Below are 25,377 nucleotides of genomic sequence, written 5' to 3' on the forward strand. Positions count from 1 at the left end.
CGTATTGTGAAGTATGTATCATCCATGATGCATATTGTATTGTGAGGTAGTGAATGACACCAAACCCCATTGGCAGGGATGACCAGCAGTTGTGATCTTCAGGCTTGTAGTGTGGCTTGTCTTTAGTATTAGGCCTTGGTGTAAAGTAGCAGTACTTTTGCCATACCTACTGCACAGTGATCTCTCTTAGAGGAGAGAAATTCAGAGGCCTGCTTGTTGCTGTCAAACTGTGTATCTCACTGGAGTGCAGAAGTAGGTTGATGTTCAAATCTGGGTCAGCGGTCCCTTTTACACATGTATAGAGCTCCCGACAGGGGCAGCAGGAGTCCGTAACAAAATGCTCCTCATGGCAGCCGATAGGGTGGACTGAATGCAGGCTAGAATGAGATGTGTGCTAGGGGAAATAGAGCAGATGGAACACCTGATGAAATGTGTGTTATCCCCCAAAGCTACCGTCAGAGTAACAGGGTCAGTAGCGTATTTCCACTGTTGCCTTAAGCCTGTATGACCACTACGCATCTGGGCTATGCTTATTTGCATTCTGATTCTGACCAGGACGTCTGTTGTTATAAATGACAAATGTCTTTTTTTCACTCCACAGATGCAAGGACTGTCTGGTTGGTAGATGCCTGCAGGCTGTCAATGTGTGGTGTTCCTGGAGACAGTCTTTAAGGAGAAGTGTTTGGGGTGAGCTGCTGACCACCCTGCGAGCCGGACCCGCCGTCCTATCTCTGATCTCCTGCCAAGGAGACAGCAGTTGCTGCACACTCTACACCTGACCCCCATCCCCGCCCCGTCCCCAACTCCACCATGGTGCTGTCACAGAGACAACGTGACGAGCTGTAAGTTCACAAACCTAATCTCTTCTCACACACAGCACTGTGATGGCAGATCATGGCACGCGATAGGAAATACATTTATGAATGTGTGATAGACATCATCATCATTGAGGACTCACACCTCATTCCACTTTTGACCACAGTGAAGGACAGTATGGATTTATTGGGGGGTTTGAGAATTGAAAAGATCACTGGTTCACTGTCATGAGGAATCAATGAGAAGATGACTTCAGTAGGTCTTGACAAAGCTAAGCTATAAACAACCCTTTTGGGTCCCATCAGGATAGAAGTCATTGTAATAGGTTTGAGAGAGCTTGTAACCACTGTGAGAAATGTTTTAGATACATTGATGCTACGTGCTGTTTTAATCTAGTCACTGAAAAAGGACTATAATTTGGTCTGGTTACTGAGTTGTCTTGCAGTTGTATGAGGATAAATCTGTCCTGAGGTCCACACACACTGTAATTAACCTTCGAACGTGCATGAGTTGGACAGATAAGAGTGTTTAATCATCAGTATGAGGTAATAAGGGAGAGATTAAAATAAGTTTAATATGTAAAGCTGTTTACCCCTCCTCCATAGGAGAGGCTTTAGCCTGGCTTTCAATGAACAACCTAATGAAGATATTGATTGCAGGAGCTTATCATTTGTTATCCTGACAAAAACGTGAGAAATACAGATTTTCTCTGTGTTTGGCTGTTGATTTATAGGGTTCTGGTTAAGGCTCTGATATACTCGCGGAAAAGTTCTTTTTGTTCTTTGCTTGGAGGTAAAAATAAGTTTGAAATATGTTTGCAGCGATATTCTGTTAGCGATCATCCACCTGCACTGCTGAGAGCAGCGTTTCGATGAATATGTATGTGCTGTACGCTTTCCTCTCATAACAAAATAAAACACAAGTAACAGTGGTGAAAAAACAGCAGCCAAGAAAGCATCTGTTTATAGAGAAATGTGGATATGTTTGCACCAGCTCTGCAATTCAGCAACCCAGTCAAGTCATGCCACGTTTATACTATAGATTTCCTTTAATGCAGCCAACTTTAATGTATTAAACATAAAAAAACAGTGTCTCGTGCTGCTTTCAATTAGAACGTTCTACTATGCTGTCTATGAAGAGTACATGGCAGCTCAGGTTTTGGAATAGAGCTATTGTTGCATTTAGGGCTGCTCGATTATGGAAAAAATCATAATCACGATTATTTTGGTCAATATTGAAATCACGATTATGTAACACGATTATTTCACATGACTTTGGGAATGTGTTGTATTTATTAAAAATACACCTTTCAACAATTCAATTGAAATTGTAACATTTGTTGTACTTTTTGAACTATTAAAATAAATAATATAACATATATTCAAATCAAAGTATAAAAGTATTCACGTAAAAATGATAATCACAAATAAATAAGATCAACAATATGGTTCGGCTAGATATGCTTTTCAGGTACGTCTAACATTAGTTTTCAGGTACAGAAATGTCTCAAATGTTAAATAACATTGCATATTTGAGTGCATAAATTAAAGATGAATCCTATTAAACTTACAAAAGCTATTCAATCCGGATCGGATATGCGTCGTCTTTATCGACTGTATAAAGTTCACTTAAGGCATATACAGACTATGTCTGCTAGGATACTCATCAAGATGGACATGTTGACATACGTTTTGTGTGAGTTTGTCCGTTCAAGAGCAAGACTTGAAAGAGAACTCAGTATTTGCGCGCTGAGAGATGTGTGCGCGCTCTCGGATGAGCGCACAGAGATACATTTCCTCACAGCGCGCGCGGCTTCTCATTCGCGTCTTCTGGCACTAAACCCGGGTGATGACGGTGAAAACGACTGGTCATATTCAAACATACGGCAGCACTCGCATGCATTGAACAAAGTTTACAAAGAGAGAATTATTTGAAAAATATGAGGGGAAAAAAGGACGTTTACACGGCACCCCTGCTCTCGTCAGTTTTTGTTTCTTTATTAGATTGTCATAGGTCACTCTGTTTAATTTTCAAGTGGTTAAACAAATTCGTGATGTTCCCTTGCGTTGCAGCCACTACCATGTAGCAGATCTTGCACGTAGCATGTTTCTGCTCGTCGTCTGATTCCTCGAAGCCAAACTGTTCCCAGACAACGGAGTTGGTTTTGCCTTTTTTGCTCACCAAACGCTGCTGTAACTGCCCTCCTTCTGCCATCTTTACTCGCGCCGAGTTTTTAAATTCCAGCGGATGATATGCACACGAGACTCCCGATCTGAGAAAGTTTGTGGCTTCGGGAGGGGCGGATGAGCGCGTGCGCGTTTCATTCAGAACGCAAGGCAAAATAATCGTTTTTTCTCGATTGTACTATTTTGGTGATCGTTGGGAGGCAAAATCGAAATCGAAATTCGATTAATTGCACAGCCCTAGTTGCATTCTTAAAAATTAGGATCATAACATTCTTTAATGGCTAAATTAAACCTTACCACTTGATAAATTATCCATTATATTTTTTCTGTTGAGAAGTTTAATGTTGGGATAAAAGAAAAATGACTAGATTAGATTAGATTAGATTAGATTCAACTTTATTGTCATTACACAAGTACAAGTACAAGGCAACGAAATGCAGTTTAGGTCTAACCAGAAGTGCAATAGCAGCAAGTGCAGGATATACAACGTTTGCATAAGTGCAGGACATGGATATGTACTGAGTATATATAAATATGTCTATAAATAGAGAGATGGTTATTACTATAAACAGAATTTACAGGTGAATATGTACAGTGAATAATATACAGATGGTTATTACTATAAACAGAATTTACAGGTGAATATGTACAGTGAATAATATACAGATGGTTAATACTATAAACAGAATTACTACTGCGGATGTTAACTTTCCTCCCTGCAGAGATTCTCTAACATAAATGTGAACAGTGATTTTACACTGGCAACAAATGCTGGACAGTTTTGTGAATACTGATAGAATACCAGGGGGCATCTTGATGCATTACTGCTGGATTCATTAGACAAAAGCAGAGGGGAAATGGAGGCAGTGACAAGCTGACCGCCTGCCTCAACAGTTTTCCTCTTTGGCTGATTTCATACAGAACACATGAATGGAATCTGTTTTTCAAGTTATTCAGGCTTTGCTCAATGCGTAGAGCACAGCTGCTGGCCATACAGAAATGATACTTGAACTGTTTAAAATCTTTTCTGGAGCACATAGAGTTTGTCTATTGTAGGTTTGTTCTTCTTGGCCCACTCTTTATATTTGATTTTAGTTTTTTTACTTGCCTGCCTAGGTTTTTCTTGTAAATGTACATGTTATATTCATTTTTAGATAGATTTGCTTGTTCATTTGAAAATTAAGAATAAAAAAATATTAAGAAAACCGTATCTGCAGGATTCCTGGTGATGTTTATCTTGGTCATACGATCGCACAACATTAAAATGGCTATATATAGTTACAAAGTCATAATGGAGTCACTCATACAAGAGCACATTGTTTGTGCATTGAACGCTTGGCAGATTGAAGCCTGTGAGGGTTTGTTTTAAAAATAAACACAGCACACTACTCTGTAGACACAAAGTGTTGGTATAAGGGAGTTGTGGGTATTTATGATGGAAGGATTGCTTTTCTCATGTTAACAATGTCTCAGGAGTCATTGCTCTCCAGGAGCGATAGTTTAACTCAGTGTGAGCTCAGCTTTTAGGTCAGGTCTTCCTATAGGAGCTAAATATTGCTGTTGAGATAAAATGTGGTCTCAGCTTGCTCCAGGCTGTATGTATTTGGTTGTTGCTTGAATCTTGTTATTAGATCTTACCTTCTTTGGCTTTGGGATTTTATTCTAATTAAACAGATTTGCATTTCTCAATTAACTTGCATTATCTACACGTAGCTGGTCTAGTCTAAAGGCTTGTTCGACTTCATACAGCGATGCGCAGACCGAACGGTGGCTGACTTGAAGCACTGCATGCCGGTTAGAAATTTTGAGGCATGAGGCAGCGCCGACGCCACGTGACTGTGACGTATGGCATCAAAGTATCGCGAGAGCGATTTGAGAGCAGTCGGCTAATACAGCCTGTGCAGTTTTTCTAGAGCGGCTGCACGGACTCTGATGATGACACAGCTGTTCCACGATTGGCCAGATTCACCGCATGACAGCGATCACGTGTGTTTCATGTTTATTCTAAAACCTTTTTGGCACAAATTTCGATCTTGATTCAGTATCAATTCATATGTATATAGCCTACTGTACATATAAGGAAAATAAGTTTGTCTTTTTAGCACTCTTTTAATCTTTTCTTGGGTTAAATAATTATATTTGCTTGAATTAATTAATATTCACTCATGTTTGCTTGTATATGTATCATTAAAAATATTAGGATGAGTTATTAACTTTTTAAAAGTTCACATTTAAAGAAATCTAGTGTTTGATCATGTCTAAATATTTATTCAAATGCAAAACCTAAAAAGAAGTAAGAAGTTATGATCTGCAATACTTTTTTGAGCAACCAGATGCATGTATATTTATTAAAGAGCTATACAAGCACCTAGTAGGTAAACCATGGCTTTACAAATGATTATTTTTCATTATAAAAAAACGAGCCACAAATTGACTCGAATTTGCCTCTTTGCATTGGAATTCTCTATTTTAACCTTGATTACTACACTAATTGTAATATATAAATAATACAAAATATTTTAAGTGGTCATTAATGGGCCATAATTATTGCACAAATAGTAGGCCTATTTAGTACCAAAAGATCTCCTCAAAATATTCAATAAATATTATTAAACTAAAATATAGAACATTTATTTAATTGAAAAATAGTTAAGGTGTATGGTCACATTTGAACATCAATGAGTATGAGTGTGACCAATTAGTAAACAATGAGGGCTAAATAAAAGAAAAACATTAACATTAATGTTAACAATGTTGCATCTCCATCACTCTCCATAATAAAATGATCCTGTAAATATGGGTGAGGTAAAAAAAAAATTAGCTGCAAATACCTGTATAGTAAAAGTGTTGTGTATCCACTTAGATTCAAGATTTCAAGATTCAAGAGTTTTATTTGTCACATACACAGTTATATACACAATATACAACTGGCAGTGAAATGTAAACAGGTCCGCTCCATGGACAGTGCAAATAACAGTTACAAGAAATTAAAATAGAAATAGAATAAAATTAGAATAAAAAGTATTAACATAAGTAGAATTATAAATAAATCAAGTAAAAGATAAAAATAGGAAATAAGATAAAAATAAAAATATAAAAATTAAAATATAAAAATATAAAAAAATAAGTGGATATGATAAGTGAGATAAACTGTAGACTTAGAAATAAGTGGTTAACATAAATATATATATGTATATATAAAGAAGTATAATGTGCAAGGTTTATTACAGGTTGTTACGCAGTAACAATAGGAAAGTAAAGTGCAGTGCAATGGCAGTATGTGGATGTTAATGTTTAAACTGGATGTTTATGCGTGTGCGGGGGTGAAGTGAAGTCACGTGACTGAGTTCAGGAGTCTGATGGCCTGGGGGAAGAAACTCCTCCTGAGTCTTTCAGTCTTTGCCATCAGGCTACGGAAGCGCTTACCAGATGGCAGCAGGGTGAAGTGAGAGTTTGCAGGGTGATTAATGTCTCTGATGATTTTGGTAGCTCTACCTCTGCAGCGTTTGGTGTAGATGTCCTGCAGAGACGGGAGAGCTGAGCCTGAGATGCGCTCGGATAAGCGCACCACTCTTTGCAGGGCTTTGGAATCGTGACTGGTGCTGTTCCCGTACCACGCTGTGATGCACTGAGTCAGGACACTTTCTATCGCCCCTCGATAGAAAGTTTTCAGGATGGCTGGTGAAACCCTGAATTACCTCAGCTGGCGCAGGTGGTACAGTCTTTGCCTGGCTTTTTTCACCTGTGTCTGGATGTGTGTAGTCCAGGTCAGATCCTCGGAGATGTTCACACCCAGGTATTTGAAGCTGCTCACTCTCTCTACCGGTGTCCCGCTGATCATGAGAGGGGAGTATGACCGATGCTGTCTCTTCCTGAAGTCCACAATCAGTTCTTTGGTCTTGTTAACATTCAGAGAGAGACAGTTGTCCTGGCACCATGATGTCAGTTGCTCCACTTCGTCCAAGTATGCCGTCTCATTGTTGTTGGAGATGAGACCCAGGACAACAGTATCATCAGCAAACTTGATGATCGAGGTGGAGCTGTGTGTGGACAAACAGTCATGGGTGTAGAGAGAGTAGAGCAGGGGACTCAGCACACAGCCCTGTGGAGCTCCAACACTCAGGGTGATGGAGGTGGAGGTGAACTGGCCTACTCTCACCGCCTGGGGTCTGCCAGTGAGGAAATCTTCAATCCAGAGGCAGAGAGAAGAATTCAGGCCTAGATCCAGGAGTTTGTGTGTTAGCTTAATGGGAACTATGGTGTTAAAGGCTGAGCTATAGTCAATAAATAGCAGCCTGACATAGTTCCCACTTTTGCTGTCGATGTGAGTGAGGCAGGAGTGAAGGACGTGAAGGACTTAAGCCATTCAAATGCATTGACAGAGCGCTGGTTTGTTTAGAAGCTCCGTGAACCAAGTGACCGTGCGCGCCGCCGGGAGTTGAGAGCATGTCGCAACGCCTCTGACGTCGTTTTTCAACGCCTCTGGCTTTAACTGTTATGCCACATTAGCGCCAAAACGCTATTTATTGTTTGAATTTCGTATTCAATTTTAAAAGCTTAGACTTTCATATCAAAAGCAGGTTTGGCAGTTTGGCCTGAGATTTAAAAAAGTTAATGAATAACGAATAGCGCACCGCCACCAATTAGTCTATGTGTGGGAAACACTGTGTAGTTTGCATATCACGCATTATGAATGTAATGCATTCTCTCATTTTCACTTTTTTACATTCACATAATTCCAAACATTTTTGTCTGTGGTTGTCATTTCATTGTGACAGCCGTAGGTTTAGTGTTGTGCTGTAGGTGTGGCAGGTGTGTGCAGGCCTGGTCTCTGGAGAACACCTCATTCTAAAGCGTAGCCTGTTCGCCAGCCCCTGGCGAGCTCTGATGAAGCTGCTGCCAGCCAATCAGCAGGAATCCCATCACCAGTATGGGTTTAATCTGCAGACTGGCACACGCAGGAGGTGATGGCCCTTCTGCTGCTCTTAGGGGCTTCACCCATCGACTTAGATGCTACCTCTGCATCTCTAGAGTTAGTCTAGACTTCAGATTGATATTTATAACGTTATTGTGGTGGGCTGAAATAGGGTAATTGAAATGCCAAAAATTGAGATGTTAAGAAAAGGTTTAGGCAGGGGGTGTTTGAATGGCAATTTTGTGCTTGTGTAGTTGTTTATAATTAAGAGATTCCTGAGGAGGAGCTGAGCAAAGCTTTACACACATAATACATGCATTAGTGCCACATGCAGTCAGAGATTACTATGCCAAACGCCACTCCTTCATACCGGAGAGGGAAGGTGAATGCGTAATCTAAAGCTTCCTCCCGATAGAGTGTGGAAATCCCTCTGCTCCTGCCTGCTTGTGTTGTGTGTGCATTCGTGAGATTGTGCCATGGCTCAGGACTTATTCAAATGATTGTAAACAAAAACACAGCATTAGTGCTAACACCCCACTCCGCTAGTCGTCTTAAGGGGTGTGGCCTCTGCGGAGCAGCCCAAATCTCATTAACGCTTCTGTCAAAGGGGCTGTGCGTGTGTATGCGAGACAGCTGGCTCAACACTCCCATGCTGTGCACACATACGCACATCCAATTGCATGTGCCCTTTACACACACTAGCTCAAGGTCTGCCGTCTCTGAACTGCCAGAACATGGAGCGCTTGCAATTAATCTACATTTATCATATCACTAAAATAAGACTGTCTGTATGTTTCATTCATCTATTTGATTGGCTTTCTAATCTGTAGTGTCACATTTTCTGGGTATAGGGTTTCAGTTTTCAGCATTGAATGATTTTCAAAATATATAGGCCTTCAAGGTGTTGGAGTGTTTTAGCATGTTGCTATGCTTCGACGTGGGTGTTTTAGTTTGTAGCTAAAAGGCATTGCTTAGTGGTTGCTAGGGTGATTTATTTATTATTTTATTCAATAAAAAAAAAAAAGCATTTTCACAATTTTTATCAGGTCGTGTATATAATATTCTTGTGGTGCCTAGATATGATTCAGGTCCTTCCTCCAGTGCAAGTCAATGGCAAGGTCTTCAGGGGTCTGAGGCAGTCCTGCAGGGAATTGGTTATTTTTCAATCTCAAAATACAAAAAAGAAATGAAAGTTGTCTAAAAGAACGATCCCTAATTGTTAACCATATTGTGTTGTAAGCAACATGGTGTTGCTCACTATAACCATAATTCATAATTTGCTTGCTATTTCTTTGGTTTTAATGTTATTTTTCTTTTTTTCCCTTACCAATGCATTAATATCTGCAGTGTTTCTATATGATGATTTTAATACATGCTCTCTTTTTGATTGTAGTAAGATCCCTGTTCATATTACAGCCATTGTTTGACCTATTCACTGGCATAAACTTAATGAGGCTTTTTGAGAACTGATAAGGTCACAATGTTAGATATGCTGTGGTTCCTGCATTATTTCTTGGGGTTTTCTAGTTTTAGAGTCATCAGTTTTGAAAGCTCATTTGTTATGGTCTGACATTAAGTGAAAATGTTTTCTTACTGGAAACCAGTGTACAGTCCACTTGGATGCTTCAAGAACACATTGTGTCCGCTTACTCAGCAGACTTCCAGCAACCTCTGTTTAGGAGCCTTTTGTCAGGAAATAATCAGCTCTAGTGTAGAATCCCTGGATAGAGCCACAAAGAGAGAGTGCTGGCTTTGATGAAAGCCATTTTCTGTCGGCCATGTTGTTTCATGTATAGGATTGCTGCAGGGAAGATCAGACTCCCTTTTCTGTTTGTACAAAGGTTACCAACTTTCAAAGCCTGCAAAGGGACTCATTCTGCAGTCCTGTGATGCCATGTTCTGATACATGATGGCAGCTGGATAATAAGCAAAGCAAATCCACACACCAGAGGCAGTCAGACAAGATATACCCACAGGGGCTCATCTGAGTCTGATAAGACTGTTTGTTTACTGAGGAGAGATGCTCTGGGTTTGTGGAGTCGATGTGGGAGGGGTACGGGTTGCTGTCTAGCTGGCAGTGGTGATGTGGATCCGGAAGCAAGCACTTAGCGGAAATGATGTTAGAGCGAGATGACTCTCCTCCAAAAAGAATGAGGTAATGCTGCTCCATCTCTTCTCCTGCAGCCGCTCTCCTTGCTCACTTTACACATTGCACACACATACTGCCACCGCCCTGCGTGAGATTTATAGTTTGACGTTTGATGAGGACTTGCTCTTGTGCTGCAGATTCAGTCATGTGGTCCTGAAACATCCTGTTATTGTAATTTATAAAACGTTATTAACTTTGTTATACAAAATTATATGAAATTGTTTTTTACATTTATGCATTTGGCAGATCCTTTTATCCAAAGCGAATAGTACGTATTACAGGGACAATCCCCCTGGAGCAACATGGAGTAAAGTGCCTTGCTCAAGGACTGCTGTGATCGAACCAGCAACCTTCTGCGCATCAGTTCAGTGGTTTAACCCACTTTTCCAGAAATTCTGTATACATTTTTCTGGATTCTGTGTTTTTTTATGCATACGTGAGGGAGCAAGTACAGTGCACGTGATGCAAATTTCGTCACCAGAATAGTATGTGCACCGCCCAATTATTGTAACCAGTCATACTTTGTACACGCAGGTCGCATATGCGCATTGAATTAGTTGTTTCACAGTAGAAAATCAAACTAAACCGATGGAACAACTAGGGCTGTCACGATGAATTTGATAAATTAGAGTACTCGTTTGATTAAAAAAAAAAGTCCTCGATTGCAATTTACCCGTGTCGGGTAACCGACAAAACACTGGAAGTGTTGCACGGACAATAATCCATGAGCTGCATTATTAGACTCTTATTAAAAACATTTAAAAATAATACAATAGCCAAATAAAATAACCAGTCATTTAGCACAATACAATTAGAAAGAATATATATTAATATTAAATATCAATATACTCTCCTTTATTCAGTTCTATACAACAGAATCAAATTTAACGGATTAATTTTTTTGACAGATTATCCAAGTAATGGTATAGCCCAAGAAAATTACTATTATCAGAGCAAACGAGCAGAGCAGTGAACGAGAGGGTAGCATAATTTTACCAGAATTGCCCAGCCCGGTTACCACACCATGTAACCGCACAAGTAGGGCTTTTTGATCATAATTCTTCCAGAGGGCAACTTTTCCTGCATCAACTGTGATGAGTTTTCCCTCAGTAATTTTTGCTTTATCGCACTCATAATGTTTGCTTACTGTCGTCTGCTGTTTTGTGAACGAAATGGCATGCGAGAGTGGTAGCACATGTGAAAAACAGTTTTGTGATGTAAATGATGCATATAATGATACAATTAAAAAAATGGACAGACAGACAAGACTGTGTGTGCGAGCGTGTATTAATCTGTGCATGTGCTTTCTCTCTCGGTCACAACCCAGCAAGCGGGAAAAGTACACGGCACGCAAAACTATATGTATAGCCCATTTCGTTTTTCGTAGTAACAACCAAACCTGACCCGAACCCGAGGCTGTTCATTAACCCGAACCCGAACCCCACAAATTTTTCTGAACCCATCGGGCTCTGGTCGGGGAGCAGACCTCTAATCTAATCTGAAAAAACCCTTTAATTATTAATTTTAATAAAATGAATATGATATCCATTTAAAGGTATAGTCCTCCAAAAAAGGATTTTGTCATCATTTACTCATCCTCATTTTGTTCCAAGCCTGCGTACTTTTTTTAATCTGTGGAACACAAAAGATGATACTTTGAGGAACATTGAGAACCAAGCAAAACGCAACACCCCGTTGACTTCCAATTGTACGGAAGTCAAAAATCAGACATTTCGCAAAATATCATCTTGTGTTTCACAGAAGAAAGTGGGTGAGTAAATGATAACATAATTTTCATTATTTAATTCACAAAAATTAACCTTATTTATTTGAAATCCAAAATATAACGCTAGTCTTTTGAGAGCTGCACATTTTTGAGAGACTGGACAAATAATTGATTAAATTTATCAGATGTTTGCCAATAGATTATTGGTTCTAAGTGAATTTATTTTGACCTGCGTCACCCATGTTTTTTGTTAACCGCTGTGTAATGGCAACGTGTTCTGAGTCACAGAAATCAGGGCTTTCACTCCTGCATTTAACTGCGGTTGTTGCTCCCAAAACTTTCCAGAATGTACATGGCCATAATCATCATTTTGTTTTGCTAAATGGCCCTGTTTGTCTCACAAAGAAGCATTGTTGTTGAGCTGTGGCTTTAGGAAAGGTATCTGTTGAGCATGTCCCACTCAAAGCAGAGTAGAATCACACACATGCATGACCCCTTCAGCATTAAGCAATGTAGTTAATTTCTGCTGTCTGTCACATGAGAGATAACCTCATGCTAACCTTGACTTTAATCAGAGCAGCCTCCCAGTCACAGACTGCAGTAGTGCTAGTAGTGCTAGTGATCTTTCACTTCATTGTCTGCTTCTTGGTGAACTGACCAATTCACCAAATAGCTTACACACTGTATAATCATATCATTTATCTCTATTCTCTAACCACACCACACCTAGAGTTTTTCCTCTGCCTGTGTGTGCTGTTAGACTCTTTGTTGTCTGGTCTATAGATATTATAATTCTTTTTGTCTATCTTGATTTTGGATCTTGATTTAAGAGAATGTGCACAATGTGGCTGTCTTGCTGAAACAGCATTTCCATATTGGGCTGTTGGATCCTTCTGGCATCACAATGCCAGGAAGACTTTGGACAGCAGAGTGGCGTCTCTGACAGCCTTCTTTGTCTTCACTATCACCACTATCAGTGAATATCTTCCGCTCACCACAGTCTTGCTGACTCTTCAGCAGCTCAAAATGTGTTGAAAACAGAGGTCCTTCCTTCTAAGAACTGACATATTATTTCCCTATTAATGTAAAAAGTATTCTATGTGAATGTGCACACATTTTCTTTTAGCTGTACAGGATGATTGAAAAAAATGGACAATACATTTTTACTCATTATTTTTTAATGTAATATGGGGGAGATATTGTATATAATCTGCAGATATCAGGGAGCTGCTATAAATATGCAGGGTATTATATCGATTTTAAATGTGTGCTCTTTTCTCTTTTGATTTTGAACAAATTTGCGATCACCCATACTGTGTATAGGGGAATAAGGTTTAACGCTTCGGAATGCTTATCGATATAGCTGGTGATAAATACCATTTATTGACAATTAGTTTGGAAACCCTTTTTGTGGATCGAAAAAAAGACTTGAATGCAAATAAATGTGGTGTCGCATGACAGAATTAGCCTACAAAAAGCATCCGCTTTCATGGTGTTGCTCCAGTTAAAGCACCGTTTCTCTGTAATGTCCAAAGATGCATTAAATCTATTATAGACATATTATAAAATTGTATCTAAAATGATCTTATTACTATTGGTATTTGGAATAAGACGCATTACCTCTCAAAAATAATGTATCCTTATATCTGATGTTCCTTTTATTTTGTAATGTTGCAAGTTAATTTATTCGTTGTTCTGAAGATGAAAGTTAAATTGCATTCTGTACAATGTAACAAAATTGTTGTTTCTACTTTGTGTTCATGCTTCCTTAAAATGTTGTTTAGTCCACTTAAACTGTGGAGTTGTATTAAAGGTAGGATAGACCATTTCTGAGAGACTAGCTTTGAAAGCATTACAGAGCGCTCCCCAAAGCCACGCCTCCTCCAAAAAGCATGAACATACACAGCAGAGTCTGCAGCTTTAAATTACCCCATGTCTCAAAGCACATAACAATAATAATGGACATAAAAAAACTTACAGGGCTCTCTTGTACCAACTGACTGCTGCAGATTAATTTCAGCGTTGATAGTGTTGACATAGAAAATGCGAAACTTAGAGTCTGAGCACATGAATAGCTCTGGTTAGAATCTCGTAATTGCAGTTATGACATGCCGTGAACGCAGCATGAGCTCTGTTCAGGAGTAACTGTAAAAGGTGGCTGCTGTTTGTTTACGGTGCCCGGTGACTCACTACATCTACAACTGATGATGTGTGATGGGTGGGCGGAGGTATGGAAATACATGCTGACAGGCAGGTACCGAATGCAATGATAGGATGAACTGTTTTTTTTTAGTCCTGAGACTTCTACAGAAGAGATGTACTTTTTTTTTTCTTTTAATGTAAATATTTAGACCACTTCTATTATTGATTTGCTATCATGATGTGAAAAGAGTTTCAACTAGTATAAAAAATTGCCTTCCCTAATTTTTTGTGACAACTTTGATATTTGAGTTATTTCAAGTTAAATCTAATTCAAATTAAGTTAATTGCATGGCTAATTGCAACTATTTTTTTCATAGATATCCTATGGGATAGTCTAACACGACAAAGTAACAAGCATGACACTTATAGATAAAATTATTTTATAAATAAAATGTATTGATATCTAATATAATTTTATCTTAAACAAAGTAAAATAAAGTGGTTGAATCCAAAAATCTATAGCTAAACAAATTTTATAATTGTTATGTGAGAACAAAGAAAGCATCAGTTAAGCTAAAAAGGTTGAATGCACAATGTTTAGGACAAAAACAACAACAACAACAAAAAAACAATCAGCAACGATTTTGATGTTTTTGATCGATTTGATGTTATTGAACTGAAACCAGAACGAATTAGCCTATATCCATTTGCAGGCATTTTTTTAAATACATTTTGTGTGTTTATTGTTATCGGTAATATAAAAACATTTCACCCTTTACAAGTAGATAAATCTAAAATAGTTGTACATAGGGGTGCACCGAAATTTTGGCCGCCGAAAATGTTCGGCCGAAAATGGCATTATTGGTTTCGGGCCGAAAAAAAAAAAAAAACAGCCGAAAACGTAAACCGAAAATGAATGTCACCCGCCCCTCCCATCCGTGCGCAAGCGCTTGTTTATACTTTCGCCTGGCTCCGCAGCGCGAGCCTCCGCTGACTGCGCGCTTTCCTCCCCAAACGGACGAGGCGTTTATACTCGACGCGCTCGCCGTTGTGCTATTAAGTTTCACTCACGGTCGAGCTGTTATCACGTGACGCGTCTGCCTATCAAAGATTAAGCATGTCAGCGGTATGAGAATAAATAGAGACGTATCAGCTGAACTGCCCATTGACAGAAGCGACAATCCCCTTGACTACTGGCGCGCGAACGAAGGCCGCTTTCCATTGTTTGCGCGGATTGCACGCAGGTATTTATCTGCCCCAAGCACCAGCACAAACAGTGCACAGACAGACTATTCAGTGCAGCATCTCATGTTCTTAATGAGAACCATTCTGTGATTTTTCTGTGCAGTTATTCAGATAATTGTGGATCTTTTTTTGCACAACTGTTAAAAACTATTTTATTTGATGGAACATAAAACTTGAAGAATAATATTATTTGGTATTATTATTTATATTTATTGTAAAAAATATTTTAGGTTTTATGTAACTTTATAAAAGTTTCTTTTTTCAGATCCATTAAAGGTCCCGTTTTTCGTGTTTTTTTTTTAAGCTTTGATTGTGTTTACAGTGTGCAATATAACATGTGTTCATGTTTCGCGTGTAAAAAAACACAGTATTTTTCACACAATTTACTTATCTGTATACTGCTGTTTTCACTGTCCTCAAAACGGCTCGAAAGATTTCCCTGTTCTATGAAGTCCCTCCTTCAGAAATACATAATGAGTTCTGATTGTGCCAGCGGTTCCCGTGTTGTGATTCGACAGCAGCTTAGCGCACGCAGAGCGCACGTTACCGGAAAGTTCACGCCTCTCACCATAACGGGGATGCATGTGCTCAATGATCTCTAAGTACAGCGTCCCTGGGAAAGCCAAACAAAGGTGACTTGACTCCGGGATGAAAATAACAGCGTCTCGACGACATGGCGACAAACAAACTATACAAACGCAACCGAACGCAACACTTCCTCTTATCCACGTGGGAGCAACAAGACCACGCCCCCTTTTTCGCGTACTCTTGTGGGCGGAGGTTAGTCGACAAACTGCTCTACTGACGTAATTAAAGCAGGATGTACCAGGATGTAGTCCCAACCGGCCGTTCGTTGTAGGCTTTGAAAGGGAACTTCTGTTAAATAAAATATCTCGCTTGGCATTGAACTTTGAGCTTTATAATTTTACAGGTATTATATATGCTCTAACAGCAACATTACACACTAACTAAAGTTTGAAAAATGGGATCACGAAGAACAGGACCTTTAAATTCAAGCTATATATATATTTATATATATTTTTTGAATACTTTTTTAAAAGAAGCCATTTTCGGCTTCAGTTTCGGTTTTCGGCCAAATGCATCTTAAATTTTCGGTTTCGGCCCAGAATTTTCATTTCGGTGCATCACTAATTGTACACTAATGCTTTTTTAGGTTTTGTTGTTTCTGTTTTGGGTAATCAGAAATACTGTCTTCATAAGTGTATTTTTAAGGGCACATCTTTGGGTCAGTACTGAAATTTACTGAGCAATTTATATATCTGTTTTTCCTGCACACCCTCTTTATCAAGCCTGATTCACCAGAAAAGCTTAAGGAGTTTTCCACGAGCAGTTGTTTTGTCTCTCATAATGGAATTCCAACATACCACTGTCTGAATATGTACTCAGACTCGCATGTTCTTTCAGTTGTGTTAAAAGCTCTTACCACAGCTCTTTTCTTAATCCACAATCATAAAGCCTGGTTATCAAGAGAACTAATTAGGCTTTTCTTTGTTTTTCAGAAACCGAGCGATAGCTGATTACCTTCGTTCCAACGGATATGAAGAGGCATATTCAGTTTTCAAAAAGGAGGCAGAATTAGACATGGTGAGTGTGGAAACCCCCCTCCATTTAAACCTCAGTCAAACCAATATTTCTTAATTTGAAGTATTCCCCTTTTAATTGGCGCCTCTGTATGAGGTTGTGACTGACAGCGCACGTGCTGAATTAAGGCAGTGCAGAGATAATTATGATGTTTGGCAGATGTAAAACCCAATGCTCCCTGTTGTCTCAGCGATGGTTTACACTGATAAAGAGAACTACTGAATAGTGTCTCTCTATTATCACAGGATAGACCAGGAGAATTACTGACATTCATCAGAAAACGGCTCTGCGTATATGCAGTCTGGAAATGGGAGAGGTCTTGGTGCACACAGAAGCTCTTGTTTGAAAACACTCCTTGTTGAACACAAGATGAACTGTTTATTTTCTTTGTACAGGGAAGAAAGGGGATGAATTATTGATCAGATTTGTCGACCGAGAGGTGGTCTATGGTGCTAAAAGCTCTCTTTAATTAACCAGAATGCTATTAACATGGCTTCATTTAGCAAAAGAGATCTCATCATCGATCCTTCCAGCTGTTAAAATGTTCTGAAAGGTGGCAGGGGTTTGTGACTTTAGGCATAACTGTAGATGAAGAGTTGCTCTCTGAGGGCTGGAGGGAGCTGATGGACTGTCAGGTGGGAGTGGTTAGAGGCTGGTAAGGCTGATGGGTCTGGTATTTAGCCATTGGCCACCACACGTGGCAGAGGGTCCAAGCAGATGGCGGATCAGACCTCTGCAGAGGCTTTAAATGCCCCTCTCCCTCAGAGACGCATGACACGACCCCTCTCACTCCCCTTCTCATCACAGAAACGACACCTGTTCTGCTGGACACCTCTGATATTACTCCAAAAGAGCTTCTCTCCTTTCTTTCTCTTTGTCTGCCACATCCTTTTTTTTTCATCCACCATAGATTTGGGAGCTGCCTTATGCTTTTGCATTTTTGATGGTTAGAGACCAGTCTAGTGAAGCAAAACCATGTGTACTCTTCTATCAGCAAACAGAACCTTCATATTGCTGTCTGGCTGAGACTGAGCTTGCCTATTTAATAACACAACCATAAGAATGTCTAATGTCAGGGTCTTGTCGGATTTTCATGCTTCAGAATTAGACTGAATAAGAATTAGTCCTGAATAAAGTGTAATTGGGAATGAAGGTAATGATCCACAGCAGTAAAACCAACCATCGTGGCAAGTGTTTGCTAGCCTCTGATATTCCTATTCTGTTTGTTTAAGAGGAGCTCTTGGCCCTACATAAATCTAAATTATATATTTAATACTTTATTATTATTATTATTATTATTATTATTTATTAGGGGTGTAACGGTACACGTATTCGTACCGAACTGTTTCGGTACAGGGCTTTCGGTTTGGTGCACGTGTACTGAACGGTTTTCGAATACAGCCTTTAACAGTTAACAGCAGGCTTGTTTTAAGCCCGGAACGCACTTCAATCCGAGTAACCACACGAACATATTAAGTATTCAGTCAATTTTATCACGAAATTCTAACGATAAATGCCGTTTTGACACACTTTAATGTGGCGTGACTGATCACAGTTCAAGTGCGCGCGTGAACGCGATCATCTGTGAACGCGATCGATCATCTCTTCCTAAAGAATAAACATGAATGAACATCTGAAGGTATGTTGAGGATACATTACAACTTACTGTCATATATCATATGTGGTGTAATCGCTCAATCAGTGTTTCAACAGCGGAAAGACCTCAATATAACTGCTTGTAAACTAAACAATGTCATGTAGCGTCACATTTACCTCAGGCAGTCATTCAGTGTCCACGCAATTTTATTCACTAGAGAAATCAACTCTTTCACTAAATATATGCACTATAACAGCCTATATATTCATTATATTCTACTTAACCTGTTAAGTGATGTTTTGATTATTTCATGTGTGTTTAAATAAACCTTTCATGAAAATGACAGACACTGAAATGATGATATTTCAACAACGACACTTTTTTCCCCCCAGTAAATCACTTTTTAATAAAAATAAATAAAAAGCAATTTTGTAAAACTGCTGTACCGAACCGTGACTTCAAAACCGAGGTACGTACCGAACCGTCAGTTTTGTGTACCTTTACACCCCTATTATTTATACATATAAAACGCAAGTCATACCGCCCGCCCCTAAAGACATTGTTAGTATTGTAGTTATTCATTCTGGTTTGTTGATTGGAAAATGCCAATGGGATTCATTTATGTCTCCAAATTGAACGCTAAATGTGACTTACAGAAAGGTCTAGTTAGTGCCAGGCACCCTAAAGTAAATTTTTCACAGTGCAGTGTTTGTATATTTGTAATCTTGGTAAGCTCTCTTTGTCTGCCAGAGATTAACCCATGTGAAGGGATTTAGAGGGAATTTACAGTTGCCACTGGGGTGATAGGTGTATGCCTCCCTTTTTGCTTAAGGCTGTATGTAATTCTTGTATTTCTTTAATGCAGTGTGTTATGTTAAGGTGTAAAGTTTCTATCATCTTTTGTCACCAGAATGAGGAATTGGATAAGAAGTATGCAGGTCTTTTGGAAAAGAAATGGACATCAGTCATCAGATTACAGAAAAAGGTTTGTGCATTTCATGTTTAATGCAAATCCTATTAAGAACCGAGAAGGCAGCCATGACTCATTGACTATTCATGATCTGAAATGGCGAAAGTTGGGTTTATAAATGCTGTGTTTTAACTACAGCAACTATAATCCAAAATGTCACCACTTATTTAATTTGATGTGTGTTTGAGTTTTACACATTGTGCCTTCTGCTAGGTGATGGAATTAGAATCAAAACTGAATGAGGCAAAAGAGGAGATTACTTTAGGTGGGCCAATTGGACAGAAGCGAGACCCCAAAGAATGGATCCCCCGTCCCCCTGAGAGATACGCCCTGAGTGGCCACAGGAGTCCTGTCACCAGAGTCATTTTCCATCCTGTTTTCAGTGTCATGGTCTCTGCCTCAGAGGATGCAACAATAAAGGTGAGTTGTTCTGTGGCATTATCAAGCGCACTGCCTGCATGATGTACATCTTAACCTCCTCCGGTGACTGACATAATTGCAGTTTCTTGCCTTGAATGAGCTGTAAGTTTGACTGCTGACAGCCACTGTCCTCTTGTTTTTTTCCCGACTTTTTTCATACAGGAGCTCTTGAGACACAAAATATACACAAGTCTGCACAAGCAGTGTGACATTCCCTCGGTAATAAGCCCGGTTTCTGCCCACCTGCTATTCATAACCGAGCCCAGCAACTCTACAGACAACCTAAGTCTAAACCCATTTATAGCCTCTTATTAAGGGTTTTTGGCTGATTTTAAAGCCAAGAGGGAAGGTTTTTACACTTTTTAGATCAGCCAAAAAAATCAGAGGTATAATATATGAAAGGCACCCCATTCTACATGTTCCGTTTTATTTTTGGAAGTAGTCCTACAAAGGGTTCCTCTATTTTCATGGACACTTGCTGTTTGAGTAATTCATCTTCTGCCTTAGTGCCGGCAGCTATGGCCAACAACCTGTCTGTGCCCCCTCCTCCTGTGCCCTAGTTTTGTATTTGGTAATATCAAACTCTTCCCTAAAATCCCCAGTCCTCCCCATCTTAACATGGACAACCTTCAACCAGACAGCTAGAGCTAGTTCAAAAATATTCTGTCCCATTCTCTCCATCCTCATATTCCATTGCTAATTATCAGGGAGCCTTTTCTGTGCTGCCAGATGCTTTTTTCTCTCACCTCTGCTCAGTGTGAAGTGGTAAGGCAGCTGTGGCAGGTCCTTTTTTTCTTTTTAAATCAGCATTTTTCTTTTATGTAAATCAGCAGTTTGACAGCTTTCCCTTTTGCCTTTTGATAAGACCGTTCCCTTGCTTTGTCTAGTTATTGAACCAGCCAAAAGTTTGCAATTCAGGTTTGCAGTTCAGTTTCATGCACAGGCATGCCCCCCCCCCCCCCCCCCCCCCGACTGTGATATTTTCTACGTGCGCATGAAAATATAACATGCACTTAAATGTTTTTTTTTCTTTCTTTCATCTCCACAAAAATGTTCTGATTTCTAAATTTTGTAAATCTGTTAAATGTAACCTTTAGTAAATCTCAAAATGAATTCCCATCTTTTTTATACTGTTGTGATGCCTAAATTCACTTGCCTAAATAAATTAAAGATAAAGCACTAAAAGCAAAGTAGTATATAATTTCAGTATTGGCCATTTATCGGTTATTAGCCATAACAAGGAAATAATTATTGCCTTATTGGCATCAGCCATAATTTAGATTTGCTGTGGTCCTGTAACCCCTCCACACCCCTTTTTTATTTAGTTTATATAGTTTTTTGCTGTAAAGGTGAGTATGTTGATTATCAGGCACATACAGACAGATCAATGAGGGCAGATACAAGTCCTTGCAAAAAACAGATGTAGTATACACTATAATAGTTTTGCAGTCTCAGCTGCATGGTTAAAGCTTACGCGCTTGACCAACCCAGGTGTGCCACATCAGGCTTTTCTTGTGCATGTCTTCTATCAGAACACGACTGGTTGAGTTCAGTCTCCCTCTTTGGAAGCAGGAGACGGATAAGCAGGTGCAAGGGCTTCTGTCACCGGCCCCCTATGTAGCAGACAGAGCTTATCCCTATGTGTCTGGCTGCTGCCTAGAAACTGCTGAAACCTGATCTTTACATTAAGCCCTAAGGCTGTTTATCATTCTGCTGCATCCAGGCGAACAAGCAGATAACATTTGCCTCACTTCACAAAAATGCTTTAATGATAAAGAAAATGATGAAAACTGAATTTTAGGGTGAACGTGATGTGAAAATAATCTGCCACAATTTTGCTTGGAGAGTGCAGTCAATACTGTAAGGTTACTGTGGGATGAAATTCTGATAAAGACTGAATGAGCAAATGTTCACACATCATTATATCCAGAGGGCAATGTGGCATGTTTGATGGTGTTTAAAAGCTGGCTGCATTACAGTTTCACTGAATATGTAATAGCAGCTACAAGCCCAAACCTGCCTTTTAATATATTACCTTATCATTAAAAGCTGCCAAACAAGTTAATGGCTTTTTTTATTGAAAAGATGTGCATCTCGGGCTAAAACATGTTTTGTGTTTAATCCAGGTATGGGACTATGAAACGGGTGACTTTGAGCGGACTCTCAAGGGCCACACGGACTCTGTGCAGGACATTTCCTTTGACCTTACTGGAAAGCTGCTGGCCTCCTGTTCAGCGGACATGACCATTAAGCTCTGGGACTTCCAGGGCTTCGAGTGTATCAGGACCATGCACGGTGAGCATGGTGTAATGTGTTGTCATTGGTTCTGAGAGCTGTTTGGAGCGATTGGGCGTCTCAGGGGGGAATAGAGTGTCAGGAGGCAGGTGTTGAATGCAGCTCATTAATGTGCCAGCTTGCCAACAAATCCATAAGAGAGATTCTTCCTGTATTAGGAGCCAGCCTTTAACATATTTACTCAAATATTACTGTGCTGTTCTTGAAAGTTTTATTAATTTTTTTATTTTATAATTATTATATTATTTATTAATAATTAATTTTATATATATATATATATAATATATAATATAAATAAAATACTTAATACTTTTAAGTATTAATTTATATTAATTTGGACCTCATTTTTTCCACTCCACGAAAGTGAAAGATCCTGTCTTCAGAAAGCCATTCCTTAGGCTGTGCCCATGTTTAAAATCCTAATTGCTTGGTAAATTTTAGGGTGCTTTCACACTAGCAGTTTTGGTGCACACCTGCGAACCGTACCAGAGTCCGCTTAAAAAGGGTGGGTACGGTTCATGTGAACTCCGGTATGGTTCACTGCTGATGTGAACGCAATCGTACTAAATCGCGGAAGTGAACCGCTATTAATGACGTATGATTTGATAAAAATGTGTTTCTCACTAATTTTCCTGACGAGCATGACTGACATACTGCAAGCAGAGAGCTGTAAATCTAATTTCTGCTCGTCTTCAGCGTTTTTTTAAGAGCATTTGCAGTACATTTGCGGCAGATAGACGCAAGTGCCATTACGTACTGAAGCTTTAGAAACAAAACCAACAGTTAAAAAACTAAAATATAAAAGTGAGGTGAGCAACACTATGCATTTCGCCGCCTTCACGCTCGCTGTCGTTACTAAGCAACCGGTTAAACAGCTGCTGCCTTGATGACGCAAACGCACCCCGGTTCGGAACCGAATAATATAATATGAACACAGTCCAGCGGGGGCACGGGGAGGGGGGAGCAATCGAACTTGGGTTTGGTCCAGGCAATCGAACCAAGTGTGAAAGCACCCTTAATTTATTTTTTTTTGGAAATTAAAGCCTTCAGGCTTTTCAAATGGGAGATCACACAAGTAAATTTGCATTTTGTCTTATGGGTGCTGCATTTTGTCAACATATCTTTCCATGTGTTAGATGGATTGTTAACACTTTAAGTGTCATGAAACCCCCATTTTAGCTTGGGTCAGATTTCACCACAGGTTTGGAAAAGTGCAAAAACAGTTTGTGTGAAAAGCTGTGAAGAGAGGGGGGATGGGGGCTACTTATATTCCACCAATTATGAACTTCAAACTTGATCACAACCTCACTAATGCGCACAGCAATTCAGTTTCATGCTAAAAATGCACAAATATTTGTACTGGTTTAGAAGCTCACAATACAAGTCAAAAACACAGGTACTGTGCATCAAAATACAAATGCACTTTTGCCATGTTGATTTCAAGAATAAGTCAGCTGGTTGGTTAACAATGATAGATAACATGGATGTACGCTATCATTTGTCATATACGATCCATAAATGTTTGTTAACATCTCGAAAAACATATTTTAATGTTTCATGATGAAAACCAATCAAGTATTCTCAGAGTTTCCCTCAAGTCATTTGTAATCCATATAAAAAATGTGTAAATCCTGAGTGGGTATAATCCAAATAATGTGTGCGCCAGCTTGTAATATGCAAAAATCCAAAGGCTTGTAATTTACACCCGTCACTAAAGCTGGCATGATGCCCTGAGACTAGGGTAGACTGCTCTAGCGCAGTCTATCTTTGAAGAGGTGGCAAAGGAACCCCCTCCCTACCTTCTGTTTGCAAGTCCCCCTTCTGCTCGTCCTCGCGCTCTCTCTCTCTCTCGCCTCTCTCTCTCTCTCTCTCCGTCTCGCTTCGTGGGTCGGCTGCTTTAGCGGAAGATTAGGAGATTTGGACAGCAGTTTAATTATCCTCTTTGAGAGGAGATAACATTTTGTGGTGTCCCCCCCCCCCCCTCATATTTAAGACTGCCTTTTCTAGGCTACTTAGTTTCATCATCTATTCGGGAGCTTAAAAATGGCGTCCTGTGTAATTAGCTCATCCCTTTCCCTGCACACTGTGAGAACAAAGCAGCCCAAGGCAAATTAGCAGCTTCTTTTTCTCCATTAGATTGTTCAATGTGTTTTAAAACCTTAACCGCACATTGTCAGACGCTAATGTGCATGACTGTCTGATTTGTATGGTAGAAATGTGTACATTATGCACTGAATCAGAAATGAATTCATTGCATCCATCTCAGACACTGTTGGTTCTCCTTTGGATGACAATTTCAGGACAGTTTGGAAAATTTGATACCTTATTCTCTACTGACCCTTTTTATTTTTTTCAGGGCATGACCATAATGTTTCATCTGTAGCTATTATGCCCAATGGAGATCACATAGTTTCTGCCTCAAGGGATAAAACCATTAAAATGTGGGAGGTGGCTACTGGGTAAGTCATTTAGCAAATGCTCTATGCAGGTTTCATCTCTTTATTTATATTTTTTGAACATGCATATTGTTTAAAAGTCCTGGGCTGCTAAAACAAAGGTTGTTGGTTTTAGATCAATGTGCCTAACCGTAGCTTTCTCCAACAGTCCTTTCAATTACTGTATTGAGTTACTTCAGCTGAAAAACACCTGTGCAAATGTTGTACACAGTAACAAGGCAACATTTTTCTCTCAAAGCATTTTTTATGTTGTAATAGTCAGATGTGACTTGCAAACAGATGTGATGAATTTGCAGATATTATTTAATATCTGAATTTTAATGAAATTTATTAATGTGGTTAAATCTGTTTGTTGGAAATGCTCAACAGGTACTGTGTGAAGACATTCACTGGCCACAGAGAGTGGGTGCGCATGGTGCGGCCCAACCAGGACGGGACCCTGATCGCCAGTAGTTCTAATGACCAAACGGTGCGTGTTTGGGTGGTGGCCACAAAAGAATGCAAGGCGGAGCTGCGTGAGCATGAGCATGTGGTGGAGTGCATTTCTTGGGCCCCTGAAAGCGCTCATCCAACCATCCTGGAGGCGACCGGCTCAGAGGTGAGAGTAAAAATTATGGGGGAAATGCTGTAGCATTGGCGATGGCAAATATTTGTGGCATTTAGTATGTTCCATAATTCTACATGCTTTCCGAATGCATTACATATGTATGATAATTATAGTTATAGGTAACAGGTAATCAATGTTTGAATCAATGGCCCTTAGTTTTCATAAGTAATCCATCATTTTTACATTTTCATATGGGTCTCTTCGCTGTGCACTGTAAACACAGTTTGATGGTCCTTATGGTTTTCAACTGT

The 25,377-nt window shown here is 39.5% G+C and overlaps 1 protein-coding gene across 2 annotated transcripts in view; it reads left to right on the forward strand.

Moving 5' to 3' along the window:
* The window catches only part of pafah1b1a (platelet-activating factor acetylhydrolase 1b, regulatory subunit 1a), a 46,754-nt gene that overhangs the window by 13,875 nt on the left and 7,502 nt on the right, over nt 1-25,377 (forward strand). For both annotated transcript variants that reach the window (XM_079824262.1, XM_079824263.1), the window contains exons 2-8: nt 602-842; nt 16,700-16,784; nt 19,289-19,363; nt 19,562-19,768; nt 21,895-22,063; nt 24,420-24,522; nt 24,889-25,117. In XM_079824262.1, the coding sequence (XP_079680388.1) occupies nt 811-842; nt 16,700-16,784; nt 19,289-19,363; nt 19,562-19,768; nt 21,895-22,063; nt 24,420-24,522; nt 24,889-25,117 (900 nt within the window). In that variant the 5' untranslated portion in view covers nt 602-810. The remainder of the gene's footprint in view (nt 1-601; nt 843-16,699; nt 16,785-19,288; nt 19,364-19,561; nt 19,769-21,894; nt 22,064-24,419; nt 24,523-24,888; nt 25,118-25,377) is intronic.

This window comes from Gobio gobio (genome assembly GCF_949357685.1).
Source record: "Gobio gobio genome assembly, chromosome: 8".
Taxonomy (NCBI): Eukaryota; Metazoa; Chordata; class Actinopteri; order Cypriniformes; family Gobionidae; genus Gobio; species Gobio gobio.